The sequence below is a fragment of the Danio aesculapii genome, chromosome 8, assembly GCF_903798145.1.
Source record: "Danio aesculapii chromosome 8, fDanAes4.1, whole genome shotgun sequence".
NCBI lineage: Eukaryota > Metazoa > Chordata > Actinopteri > Cypriniformes > Danionidae > Danio > Danio aesculapii.
The window spans coordinates 40,313,538-40,328,644 of NC_079442.1; the positions used below are offsets into that span (position 1 = coordinate 40,313,538).

The following is a 15,107-nucleotide window of genomic DNA, read 5'->3' on the forward strand; positions in this document are numbered from 1 at the left end:
CTAAGTTAATGTATGCTGTGCTCTTTCCTCTAGGTAACAAAATAAAAATAACAAAAAGTCCATCATAGTAATATGTTTGACAAGCTCTGCAGTTTTTCTGACATCAGCCATTATGCTTGAACAATTAGGTCATACAATGTTAAGACTGAAAAATATATTGCTTGAGCTTGAATTAATCCATTTTATTTGAGACACTGCTGTTACTGTACAGAACGGTTCTTTTGACATGAACATTCATTTCACGTGCCAGAATGATAAGATAACATACCATATAACATGTCAGACTTTAAATACTGAAAAAAAAATTATTATACACACACATATACAGTTGAAGTCAAAATTATTCACCCTCCTGTGATTTTTTTTCTTTTTCTTTTTTAAATATTTCTCAAATTATGTTTAACAAAGCAAGGAATTTTCCACAGTATTTCCTATAATATTTTTTCTTCTGGAGAAAGTCTTATTTGCTTTATTTCTGCTAGAATAAAAGCAGTTTTTATATATTTTAAACAATTTTAAGGTCAATATTATTAGCCCCCTTAAATAATATTTTTAATAGTTTAGTTTAATAGTTTAATTTATATAATATATTTTTGTTGTTTTAATTACCCTAACTTGCCTAATTACCCTAGTTAAGCCTTTAAATGTCACTTGCTGAATACTAGCATCTTGAAAAATGACAAAGATAAAAGAAATCAGTTATTAGACATTAGTTATTAAAATTATTATGTTTAGAAATATGTTGAAAAAATCATACCATTAAACAGAAAATAAGGGGGTGGGGGGGGAACTAATAATTCTGACTTCAACTGTATACATACTATCTACAAAATATAATTCAGACCGTATTCATATTTAACTATTGCCATTTTCTCCAAATTAGTGCTTTAATTATAAAATTAACTTGAAATGTAATGTTTTGAAGACCACACATACCTCTAATAGGAAATCCAAACTGATAATAGCTTTGAAGTGGCCTTTTCCCCCCCAGATATGTATATCTTTAAATGTAAAATGTTTGAATCTATATGAATAACTAAAAATCTTTTTCTCTTTGTAATGAGAGCAGAAGGATGGCATGGTGCGATTTCAGAAGGAGGAGGAAGAGAAGACGTTAAAGGCACTGACCCTCTTCTGCTTTCCGGAAGGTGTTAACTGGGCGCCCTTAACAGAATATCCCAGGTACTGGAGTGTGACCACACACATTATTCCTCCCAGCATGTGCAGAAACTCAGTTTTTCACTTTTTCTCTCTCTTTTTTTTCCCTCTATTTCACAGTGAAACATTCTCTTTCGTGCTTACAGATGTTGATGGAACAAGGAAGAATGGATACTGTAGGAGGCTGCTGGTAAATGCTGACTGGACCCATTAGTGACACTTCCTGTTATTTTTGCTCAGAACTTAACATTAATTAGTTTGAACAGAATCTCTAAATCCAAGTGATGACACATTTGCACAATATCTTTCAAACAACCGCCTACATTACAGGAAAACAGGAAGACACCTCTAACATTTTCTTCAGAAAAGTCTACATATTTTTGTAGTGTGTGAAGAAGTTCATTACTGTGTGATTTCAATGTTTCTGAAAAATCTTTTCTTGTTTAGCCTGATGGGAAGGGTGCTCGTCTGCCTGAAGCCTACTGCATCATCAGTAATGTAGCCTGTTTTGGGCTCTTTTCCAAGGTAAAAAGTTACCGCACTCTAAGTCATCTCTAATCCAATTTGCACTGCAGTTTTTAGGGGGGGATTTTCTGGTATTGATTCACAGCTTTTTTTGGTGATTGCTTATCTGAAGTAATTTTCTAGACTAAAAATATGTTGTGTAAGATGTGTTCTCCCAAATGAGCTGTCCATTTACTGTCTGAACTCAATGCTACAGTTATTGGAGAATGTTTTGCTTGTTGAGTTGACCTTTGTGCAGGTACTTTTTTCTCTGTGATTGTTCAACATGACTGGAAATGAGTGTGTGTTTGTTCAGGGCAAACATCAAAGGCAGCTAATGGAATCTTAAAGGACTAGTCATATTACACATGCTTTTGTTTGTAAAGTTTCTTTTGCTGTTACTTAGGCGCTGTTTACACTGCCAGTTAAGTGTGATCCAATTCCGATTTTTTGCTCATATGTGACAGATCGGATCTGTTCTATGACCGCGTAAACACGTAAAAAAAAACGCATGCATTCTGATATTCAGAGATCGGTTTCAGGCCTCCTTCATATATGGAAATAAATCAGATATGTGACAGTGCGACTATCACTGTCACATATAACAGGCAGATTGGATTTGTTTAGGCATTCCGTTTTGTAGATCATTCAACTTGCGACAATGTGGTACTTCCCCCCATGGTTTAGTGACATAGAAGAGCGTGTGTGAAGACGCCGACACGATAAACAACAACAACAACAGAAAAAACATGGAGGAGGAAAGTTGTCAGTGGTCGACGGCAGAGGTTACTTGCCTTCTTGCCCTGTGGGCAGATGAATCCGTTCAAGATAAGATTAAAGGGTCCTACAGAAACAGTTTTTGGAGATATTGCAGCTGCAATGGCAGAGCAGAGCTACAAAAGTTCTAGGCTAAAGTGTCAGCGAAAAATAAAGTCACTGAAAGCGAAGTACAAGGAATTGAAAGACCACAACAATAAAAGTGGTCACTGGCGAGTTACATTCTCGTTTTATGACCAAACTGATAACAAGATGCTAGAACCCGTCTTTACGAATGCGCGACATCGTAAATTGTTTAGCAAATGTAAACACATGAATCGGATATGGGTCACAATTAAAAGAATGTGTAAACGGACAGGCAAAAAAAAAAACCCAGATCATCAAGCAGGCATCAAGAGCTGACAGTGTAAACGTGACCTTAGATTATATGTGATGTTGTGAGTTTATTACTAGGCCTGTCACGATATATAATTCTTTTGTTGTACGATATATTACACCAAAATATATTGCGATAAACAATATTATTGCGATTTTAAGACCATTTTATGACACTCATTAAATAATGCCACAATGAAAATATAATATCATCATGTGAAAATGCATATCCTCAGCTAAAATGTTGTTAGAATAGTTTTTTTTTTTATGTATGGGCGATATATATATTATAACATCAAAAATGATTGAGGTCACGTACATGTGTTGTTATTATTATTTTTATTATTATTATTACAACCTTTATTTTACCAGGAAAGACACATTGAGATTAAAAATCTTTTTTAGTTCGCGCAAAAGCCTAGTGGTTAGCGCGCTGACATATTTTGCAGTAGCACTTCAGGACGTCGCGAGTTCGAATCCCGGCTCGAGGACATTTCTTGTCCCTACCCCTTCTCTCTCTCTCCCACTTCGCTTCCTGTCTGAAATACTGTCCTATCAACTCAATAAAGGCAAAAAGGCCAAAAATAAATCTTAAAAAAAAAAAATCTCTTTTGCAAGAGCGTCCTGGCCAAGATTAGGCAGTACACATGTCACATGATTCTAACAGACAACAAACAAAAAACAATTAACAGTTAACATGAATCACACTGAGAATCTATTCAAAACATCTACAAGCCTGTGTTTCAAAATTATTTAAAGACTTTTTTAAAGCATTTAGTGAAATCAATTTTTTAAACTGCAACTTTGTAGATTATTCCATGCAAAAGGTGCTGCGTGTTTAAAAGCTTTGTATCCCATCTCAGTCCGCACTTTGGGAACAGACAGTAAATAAATATCCTGTGACCGAAGGCCATAGTTAAGAACAGGCTTTTTACAAATGTAATTCAGTAGATATGATGGGAGTAAACTCAGTATAGGTTTGTAAACAAGAATATGCCAATGCTTGAGCCTACAAATGGACAAAGCAGACCAACCTACCCTAGTATACAGCACACAATGATGAGTAAGGGATTTAAAATTAGTTATAAATCTGAGTGCACCATGGTAAATAGTATCCAATGCATGCAGACTCTGAGACGAAGCATGCATAAAGATAATATCAACGTAGTCCAGTATGGAAATAAATGTTGCATTAACAAGCTTCTTTTTAGCATCAAAAGAAAGGCAGTTCTTAATTCTAAAATAGAAGCTTAAAATCACTTTTATTTTTTTCACCAACTGCTGAATGTGTTGAGCGGTAAGTCGATACATTGATTATTGTGAGAGGCCTATTTTTAACTCTCTGAGATAGACTGAAATAATAGCTATGTGCAATCTTTCATGCCACATTATCCTTTAGAATAAAATTTAATTTGGAGCTCAGAATTTCATATTATTTGAGACTAAGACAAAGAAAAAAGAATGAATGAATGAATTTCATATTATTAACAAGGTTAATATCAATGGACGCTTGTATATGCAGCAGGATAAAAAATAAGTTCATATTGTAATTCAGAAGTTTATATACTGCAGTTAAATTCTCCATATTCTGCCTTGTTCTCAGAATTGCTTCTTTGTATCAAAATTTTTAGATAACTCAAAAAGGCCAGATGTAAACTACAAGAAATAGTTGCAATTTTGAGAAAATTCTGTATCAACTCAGAATTCAGAGAGAAAATGTCAGAATTGTGAAAAAATTTAATTATTAACAATGTTAATGAAAAAAAACTTTCTTTTTAATCTATATTCATATTCTGAGAGTTTATCTCAGAACTTTACATTTATATCTAATAATTCTGGGGTTTTTTTTCTGTAAATTGTAAGAATTTTATTTTTTATTACATTTAAAGATAAAATGTTTACATTCAATTATATTTAAAACCTTTTTATTGCATAACAGGAACAAGCTTACAGCAAACAGTTGTGCTGTCTAATATTTCTGTAAAACAGGAATGTTTTATAACATTATTAATGTCTTTAATGCCACTTTTAATCAATTTGAAGTATCTCCACTGTATAAAAGTTATAATTAAAAAATAAATAATGACTGATACTCATTCATTCATTTTCCTTCAGCTTAGTCCCTTTATTCATCAGGGGTCGCCAACTTATCCAGCAAGATGTTTTACATAGCAGATGCCCTTCCAGCTGCAACCCAGTATTGGGAAACTCCGTTACACACTCATTTACACACACACACACACACACACACACACACACACACACATACTGTGGCGGAAACTGGAGCACTCAGAGGAAACCCACGCCAACACAGGGAGAACATGCAAACCCCGCACAGAAATGCCAACTGACCCAGCTGGGACTCGACCCAGCGAACTTCTTGCTGTGGGGCGACAGTGCTAGCCACTGAGCCACCGTTTCACCCCCTGACTGATTCTAAATGTTTAGTTTTTCACCTGTTATATTTTATTGAAAGAAAAATAAAGGTTTATTTCAGTGATTCTACAGTATTTCTCTGTCTCCTTGATATTTTAGATCTTTGATGAGGTGGAGCAGCGCAGAAAGATCTCCATGGCTATGATTTATCCATTTATGCAGAGCCTGAGGGAGGCGGCGTTTCCAGCCCCTGGAAACACAGTTAATATCAAGAGCTTTATTCCAGAAAGAGGCACTGAGGTAAGAGCTATAGTCATAAACATGGGCTGATCCTGCATACAAAAACATCTGAATAGAGAGGATCCCTTGCACATCTCAATGCATCACCACTACTTTTTCCATTCTAATAATAAAAGTGTCCATCTTATTGGCCCCTTTTTAATTATTATTATTTTTTAATATATTTTATAATTTTTTTCTTTCCTCTATTATATGTCCTATGGATGTTTTTTGTTCCCTACATGTATTTACAACCATTTTGGCAGAAATGGATGGACTAACATGCAAAAAAAAAAGTTTACACTGTATTATACTCTATGCAATGTTGTATTCTTTAAAAAAATAATTTAAAAAAGTAAAAAAAAAAAAATGAAAAGGGATCTATATATTTAACAAATGCTATTTTTATTAGATTTTTAAAGGATGTAATAGATATAGATATTATGTAATATATATATAAGATTTTTTAAAGGAATAGGCAATACATATTTTTCTGATCGAATTAAATCTGATTCATCCACCTGATTCATTGCATTTGAAAATGCAAACCTTTAGAGCTCCATTTTAATGATCTAGGTGCAAAATCAAAGGCGCAAAAGCTTTAAGGGCATATCTGAATCCACTTTTGCTACTTTAAGAATGGATAAATACAATCTGCGGATACGGCGCATGGTCTAACGGGGTTGAGCTTACTCTCTTAATGAGTTATAGGTGTGTTTTGAGAATAAACCAATCAGAGTCTCATCTCCCATTGCCTTTAAGAGTCAGTTGTGCGCGCCATGGCACATTTGCTATTCACATGGCAGACTTTGTAAGTGGAAAAAAATGAAAGCTTCACTAGTGAGAAAACAGTTAAACAGCATCTTCAGCGTGAGGATAAAGAATGAGCTTCCTCCATTCAGCCTTTACTCTCACTTTGTCTTAACTCTTTAGTGGATAAGGAAACGGTGTTGTATGCACAGACATCCATTAGCCTACATAAATAATTTCATTTGTTAAGCGCAAAGATTTCAAAACTATTTCTAAATTCAGTTCTAATTTCCAGCAAACAAATGAGCAATAATAATGAAGTGTGGTCAAAAAACTGAGTTATATCCAAACACACGTCCTATACCCCATATGGTTCAAAACCCGACAGATGGACAAAACTAACCTTGTTTTTATTAAATATAAATATGCATTTAATAAATACTACTACTATTAATAACATTTTGCAACTGCAAATTGTCATGAATAAACTAAAAAAAGCCCCTCGAGATGAAGGCATTGAGGCATTAGTGGTTTTATATTTATGTAGAAAATAATAATTTTTGTAATATTTTAATCATTTAATTCTTTTTCATTTGTAAAGATATTTCTGTATTCCTGTACATCCTGTGTGTTTTAAGCCATGTGTATGCGAAGCGCACAACTAACATGCTCTGCGCTGGACTTTAGACCTGCTTTCAGCTGTCTATTTTAGTTCTTCAAGATAGCAAGGTGCCAACAATGCGCCTTAACACACCTCCTTTCTAGACCGAAACACCCACGAGTCCACAAAGTGGTGCAAATGGATTTACTATTTAAACAACATTGCAAAAAACAGGAAAATTAAAGCCGCAATAACAACACATCTTGCGGCAAACACATCTTGCACCTTATTGCGCCTTGCCTGTATGATAGGGCCCTTAGACTTTAAAACTCTATAAACGACTGAAAACCTCAGCTGATATTCTAGCTATTAGTCAAATAAAAGAGCGTAGGGTTAAATTATCCTGTATTCTACATGGCTAAAACAGCCAATGTTTTTACTGTAAGATACTTACACAGGCAGTGTTTGGTAACACTTTCCATTTCCAGTGTATTTAGAGCAGTTGAGTCAACACCAAACCATCAAAAAACTAGTGTTAGTCAATTATTTCTAATCCAAAAAAAGAAAAAGAGTATGGGGAAATTTAATGAGAGTGTAAATTCGTGGAAGAGAATGAATGCTGGTTTCCCACTTTTCTCTCTCCAGTAATTATAAACCATTGAGTGTTAATTACAGTATATTAAAGGAGGGGTAAAGTAATACCTCTAATTCCAAACAAGCGGGCAGGCAGGCAGAGACATGCTGTCCACAAACACGCAGATCCTCAGCTCTGTCAAAGCAGCAGGAAATTGCAGTGAGGTAATAGCTGAGGGGGGAAAAGGGTCAGAGATGAGCTGATTCGTGTAGGTACGTCCTCATGTGCTGCTCCAACTTGATTCAGTTCTGCAGAATCTGGAACATTCCATTCAGGTGATCTGCAATAACAGTAGTAAAACAATAATTCTGCAGTGACTTATTAGTGTGGTTTTGTGATCTATAGATTTCACAAATGCTATCTTTATTCGCTGTTTTTCTTTTAAAAATTATCTAACTTTTAATTTCGTTGACGAAGAATTTTCATCATAATTTTTATGATGAACAAGTTTCTTCAGACGACAACTAAAAAAAATTAAGTGGTGATGAAGGCAACTGTAAAAAAATATACTGACATTTTTGTGGACTAATAAAAACGAGACAAAAGTGTGAGTGAGGGATTTTTTTGGAAATTATCTAATCAGAATTAGTCTTGGTGTGTGCTGCGTGACGCACATGCACATTTGAACTGATCCACAGGAGACGCAGTATGCGATTACATTCTCTTTCATAGCGATGTCTGTCAGATTAAAAAACTATATTACATATTTTAATGGGACTGATTTATTTAATTTGAAGTTAGAATATTTTGTGTAGAAACTTGTATACAATATTTTAATTAAATTACACTTAAATTAAACCAAATATATTTTACTCAACTAAATCTAGAGTAGATTTTAGTGGAACTAAAAATAGACTAAAGCTAAAATGGAATTTTAAATAAAAGGACGGTGGCCGAGAGAACTTAACGCCCTGCAATTTAAGAAAACACGTGCAATTACAAAAACACCAGCAAATTAAGAAACGAAGGCGACGCGGTGGTGCAGTAGGTAGTGCTGTCGCCTCACAGCAAGAAGGCCGCTGGTTCGAGCCTCAGCTGGGTCAGCTGGCGTTTCTGTGTGGAGTTTGTATGTTCCCCTCGCGTTCGTGTGGGTTTCCTCTGGGTGCTCCGGTTTTCCCTACAGTCCAAAGACATGCAGTACAGGTGAATTGGGTAGGCTAAATTGTCTGTAGTGTATGAGTGTGAATGAGTGTGTATGGATGTTTCCCAGAGATAGGTTGCAGCTGTAAGGGCAATCGCTGCGTAAAACATTTGCTGGATAAGTTGGCGGTTCATTCCGCTGTGGCGACCCCTGATTAATAAAGGGACTAAGCTGAAAAGAAAATGAATGCATGAATGAAATAAAGAGACAATCTTCATCAGTTTGACAGCACACGTGTTGCAAATTCTCACAACACAAACAACTGAAGAAGCGCACCGCATTTGGTAACAACACAAACAACTTTATTAACGCAACGTTTCAGTTAATCATCAATTAGGCTAATCATTTACAAAAGACAACTGAATCATGTAATCAGGATATTAATATAAATAACAACAAAAAATCCTCACATTTGAAAAGACCACCAACAACTTCACCGAGCAACAGTCACGGCATAATAACATATCCATATCTCAGCAGGGTCCGTCATGTTTTTGGGTCGACTTGAAACATTTCCGTTGTGTTATGTGGATATTTGCAAATGTTGTGACCAAATGCAGCGTGTTTCTTCAGTTGATTGTGTTGTGAGAATTTGCAACACGTATGCTTGTCAAACTGATGAGGATCGTTTCTTAATTTGTTGGTGTTTTTTGTAAGTGCATGTGTTTTTTGTAAGTGCATGTGTTTTTGTAAGTGCATGTGTTTTGTAAGTGCATGTGTTTTTGTAAGTGCATGTGTTTAATTGCAGCGCGTTAAGCTCTCCTCGGCCACCGTACAAACGACAAACTAAAACAATCAAAATGAACACTTGTATATAATGATTTTACTAAATTTAACAGGCGATTGATTAATCTGATCTAATTAAATCTGATTCAGACTCAAAATACTATTTAAAGATGCAAACATTAAGACTTTAAAACACTATGAGTGACTGAAAACCTCAGCTGGTTTTTCTGATTTTAGTCACTGTGGTTTTTTTGTCTCACTGCTCTCTCCTCCCACCATTAGTATTTATTTTTAGCTTTGAGACACTGTGTTTACCTTTGGACCCAGTCTAGCCACTAGCATAATAGCACCTACAGGTAGGGAAGGTTTAAAGATAGTAAGGTCCCATCTGATTGGTCAAATTTGGATAAACATCTTATGCACGCAACACACAAATGCTTAGTACAGAAATAAAATGTATTCAGCACATCTCTTTGCAATACAGATATCACACATACTATTACTGCAATCGTTCTATATATTGTTCAGCCCTTACTCTAGAACTATTATTCAATGAGTGGTTCCACCTTTCCACATAATCTATCTATTACTATACACTCAGTAATCCATTTGTTTGTCTGTCTGTCTATCCGTCTGTCTATCTACTGAAAATCTGGTTCAGGCCTCAACCATGTCATAAAAAAACAAAATGTGAGAACTAACAACACTAACACAACGAATTAAACTAAAAACAGTGGGTTGTTTAAACTGGAATATTCCGTTAGAATAGTGTTTCTCAACCACGTTCTGGAAAAGTCGCCAGCTCTGCACATTTACCAAATCTCCTTAACCCAACACATCTGATTCAGATCATCAGCTCATTGGCAGAGACTGAAAGACCTGATATGAGTGTAACAGACAAAGGAGACCTCCAAAACATGCATTGTTAGTGGTCCTCCAGAAACGTGGTTGAGAAACACTGCATTAGAACCAACAAATTTTCTCATTACCACTGTACATTATAGTTATATAAATATTTAAATGTCTGTTTACCTTTCTGCAGATCATCAGTTTGACCCGTCCGACAGACTCGTGGCTGGAGCATGTGGATTTCCGCACGCTGTTCAGATGCCTGTCAGATGATGAGGTTCTTCAGGTGTTTGCCTCTACTGTGCTTGAGCGGAGGATTATCTTCATCGCTGAGGAGCTTGGGTACTAAAATAAACATGCATAGAGTACATAAAATATTACACTGATTTAACATTGATCAAACCCAAACAATCTCTGTGCAGTACATTGTCTCAGGTGATCCACGCTGTGGCTGTTCTCCTCTATCCATTCATCTGGCAGCACACGCTTATTTCCATCGTTCCTGAGATCCTCATAGATGTTGTGATGGCGCCCACTCCATACCTGCTAGGGGTCCAGAAAAGACTCGCCCATTTAATCACCGACCAGACCGATGTGAGTGACCACAGCTTAAAGGGTTAGTTCACCCAAAACATGTTCATTCTGTTATTATTTACCCACCTTCAAGCCGTCCCAAAGCCCTAACACCTAAATATTTATAAATATTTCAGTAAAATCTGAGACTTCTCTCATCCTCCAGACAGCAATCGTCCCAACTAAGTCAGAGTCTAGAAAAATACCAAAAAACATCCTCAAAACAGGCCACATGCATTCAGTGTAGGGCTGAGTGATTCATTGAATTAATTGAGCAAAGCTGTGACTGTTGTGCACATCTTCTCAAGGAAGCAAGGTGTGAATTTTTTTAGGAAATTTCCAGAATGCCAGATGGTGCTCTTTCTGAAACCAACAAACCTGTCCAAATATGCGCGAAGAAACCACGGAAAACCTATGAATTGCAGAACAAAATGAAAATTGAACTGCTTTCATTGACTCAGCGTGATTAATAATCACAGGGCTATGGAATCATCTCACAGAAGGATTAATTCAAACACTCAACTTAAGGCTGGGCGATATTGCAAAAAAAAGATCACGATATCATATTTCATATCACTCTGTATTGATAATTATTGAATATTTTTAACAATACATTTAGGATTATTAGGATTTTTTTATTTAACCGCTTTGTTTTAATTTACCAACATTACTAAGGCAAATAGTTTTAATAGTCAAAAACTTAAATATTGAAACAAAATATCTGATCTCTTTATAATAAAACAAACACAAGTGTTAAAGTGACTCTTAAACTTGATAAATAAAAAGTTACTAAGTGTGTCCAATGGTGAAGGTAGATCAACATCTGTAAGGTGTGAATAATAACGATACAGTAAACCTCAAACTCTGTAAACCAAACAAATTTTAATCATCAAATCTGAGCTTTCAAGTAAAGGAACTAACCATCATTATTCAAATGCATATCGCAACATTACAAATTGTGAAGTTGAATGACTACATTACCCCTATGCTAAAACATCTTTCAGATAGGGTGCTATGGTGGCTGGGATGCACAAGAAAAGAAACCAAAAAGCCACTCTGGCGACATCCTTACATCCTTTTTTATTTACAATCCTCACTGCTGCTAGCCACCGCACTCATTTTTGCTTGTGTTATTATTCTGACCTGAAGTGACAAGCATGAGTGCGTAGTTTCCTTCACAATTTTCCATACTCATCTGTTGTTATGATATGAGTTTGGAGTAAAAACGTGTTATTATATATTATAATTTCACATGTAGCTTTTACTAGTCATAGTTCATTGAGAAGTGACACAAACAGACATCATTATTGCAGAAAGATTATCGTAATGTCATTAACGACTGAATAACCAAATTTGAATTTAAACAGTTTTTCTTTTTTCGTAGCTCATCAGTCTACTGTCAATGACTCCGTTTAGTAAACTCTGCTCCATCTAAACACAGCTGATGAATTACTAGAACCGGTTTTACTTACAAAATGTGCATGGAAATAACCTTGACTAAATTTCCATAAATAACATATAAACAAATAAAACAAATGCCAGAACAATTGGTGGTTGATTCTGCTGTGGCAACCCCTGATAAATCAGGGACTGAGGTTAAATTGCCCAGTCATACTTCAGTGGTTCAATGGAATACTATCAAGCTATAAGAATACTTTTGTGCGCACTTAAAACAAAAATAACAACTTCATTCAACAGTTTCTTCTCCTCAGTGTCAGTATATTGCTCACGTTCATGAACTCTGTGAACTTATGTATACCCTCTGACGTTCACTTGCAACTTCTTCTGTTTAAAACAAAGCACAGGAGCACCCGAGGTATGTGTCAGCAGCGAGACCAAATGCAACACGCATAAAGAGAACAGCACTATAGTGAATGCACGATAATATTCTGAACAAGTCAGGACTGTTACTGTTTATGTAGGATGAGAGAGCTCTCAGATTTCGTCTAAAATATCTTAATTTGTGTTCTGAAGATGAACAAAGGTCTCTGGAAATTGAAATGACATGAGGGTGAGTAATTATTGACTGAATTTTCAGTTTTGGGTGAACTAATGCTTTAAAACATTACAAGTCTTACATTTCTAAAGCTGACATCTGAATTCCTCTACTCACCCAGCTGCTTATTGTTGACTTGTCAGAAGGCAGGAAGGAGACGTTTATCAAGTGTGTAAGTTGATGTTTAGATCGCAGAGGACATCTTTAATTTTGTTGAGCGATGGTTAAAGCGTGGGTGACTGTGGTTGAAATGTTTCTCCAAACAGATTGGAGACGAGGACACGATATTACCTCACAAACTCAGAGATGAAATCAAGCAGGCCCTCAGTGCCAAAAATGACAAATCAAGTAAGCAGCTTTCTTTTACATTTACCAGAGTTTGCTAGGAAGGACAGTTTTGTTTATTAGGGTTGGGTATTTCAGCAAACCCATTAAAAGGTGCTGCTTTACGCTGGTCTTCCACTTTCTGGTTGGTTTTGTGCACAACTGACAGTGGTTGCATCTGAAAATACATACTTCTGTACTATATAAGCTTCTGCTAGTATTCCATTTTCTTGTTTTGATTAATTGCTGAAGCTTTTATCAGGATATACAGTATTATTATGTTGATCTAAGCTGCAAATAAGTTTACTGTACCTTTAATAGGTATAATACCCAAAACACTCAGTGTATTAATTTACTGTATATACTGTTTTAAACTAATTAAACTGCAAAAGGATGATACAGTACAATAGGTACATTCAAATCTCATCAATAAACATTAGTTAATGCATTCCAATCGTAGGAGACCATTATAAAGCACCCAAGACAGATTATGAAGAATATTTGTACATTATTATTTGTATATACATATTATTTGTCTTGTGAAAGACATCATTTACTCTGTAAACTACCGATGATATTCTTTTCAAATTTAAACCAAAATATATATCATTCAGAACATCATTATTTAATATAGATATTTTTTAAATAAAATAGGCCAAAAGTAAGCAGAACATAGGAGATTCACTACGTCAGAATGTGCCAAACTTATCCCAAACATTCTACTGTATGTTGTTTATATAATCCTCAAAAAGGCAATTTACAGCTTGCAATGATTCCAAGCAATACTATGGAGAAAAGCCTAAAGACATTTAAAAGTGAACTCAATAACCAACTTTAAATGTTCTGTTGTAGTATGGAAGGCAATCAGGGTCAAAATGTCTTTAAATGAAATGCATGAAATGAAGTGTGACTTGTCAATTCGTCAACAAACATAATAGCCAATTGCATTAAATTATTTGGGACTTTATCTATACAACATTTTTGTTCAGTAAATATAGTATTTTTAATTTGTTTTTACACAGCCTAATATTCGTTTTTCTTCACAATCTGTAAAGCAATAATACATTTAACAATTGTTTTCTTCCTGCTCTGATTTAGAATGGAAGGTTCCCAATGCATTTGCATGCAATTAAATAAAAAATGTTCAACTTTTGAGCTTTACTCACTCTTTTTCAACACACTGCTATTATTTTGAACACAGCTGTACATATAGAAATATTAGATTTGAGTTTCTTTTTTAAGGATATCGTATCAATATACTGGCATGTACATTCATTCATTTTCCTTTGGCTTAGTCCCTTTATTCATCAGGGGTCGCCAAAGCTGAATGAACCGCCAACTTATCCAGCATATGTTTTACGCAGTGGATGCCCTTCCAGCTGCAACCCAGTACTGGGATATTACATCATCCATAAAAACTGCAATCTCAGTGTGGCAAACTGGGCATCTGTGTGTATTAAAGAATCACACTGCATTAAAATCATTTTGACCCCGATTCCATTCCATATTGCGGCAGTGTTTAAGTGAGAAATAAAAGCACAGTACCCCTGTAGATGATTTTCATCAGACATTCCCTGCTGTAATGCATTTTAAATGACAAACACCAAACAGATTAAACTGTTGTTGTTCATATTTTGAATTTAAAAGTGCAACATATCAGTGATCTTAATCACACCCTAGAAACAGCATATACTATTTATAAATTAACTCAGATTATGAATTACGCCGAAAGTAATAACTCATGTATTCATCTAATTAATCATCATTCAGGTCTTGAGGAATTAAATCGGGTGGTTCCAGAAGCTTTTCTGCCATTCTTTATCAAGACTGTGGGCCACTTTGCCAAACACATCACAAGGAAAGGACAAGACAAGAGAGGCGAATTCCAGCAACTTAATTTCTGTAAAGCAATAGAGTCCAAAAGCACGAGAAAGTTTGTGAAGAAGTTTGTACAGACGCAGATGTTTGACCTCTTCATTCAGGAGATGGAACAGAGACCTGCTTCACAGGACGGCAAAGGTAAGATACGCCAGATTAGACTTTT

General features: G+C 35.4%; 1 protein-coding gene across 2 annotated transcripts in view; it reads left to right on the forward strand.

The window, feature by feature from the left end:
- dennd2da (DENN/MADD domain containing 2Da) overlaps positions 1-15,107 on the forward strand; it is a 44,275-nt gene that overhangs the window by 27,138 nt on the left and 2,030 nt on the right. For both annotated transcript variants that reach the window (XM_056463974.1, XM_056463975.1), the window contains 9 exons: positions 1,070-1,182; positions 1,279-1,348; positions 1,606-1,683; positions 5,350-5,490; positions 10,364-10,512; positions 10,593-10,764; positions 12,861-12,911; positions 13,006-13,087; positions 14,834-15,082. In XM_056463974.1, coding sequence (XP_056319949.1) covers positions 1,070-1,182; positions 1,279-1,348; positions 1,606-1,683; positions 5,350-5,490; positions 10,364-10,512; positions 10,593-10,764; positions 12,861-12,911; positions 13,006-13,087; positions 14,834-15,082 — 1,105 coding nt within the window. The remainder of the gene's footprint in view (positions 1-1,069; positions 1,183-1,278; positions 1,349-1,605; positions 1,684-5,349; positions 5,491-10,363; positions 10,513-10,592; positions 10,765-12,860; positions 12,912-13,005; positions 13,088-14,833; positions 15,083-15,107) is intronic.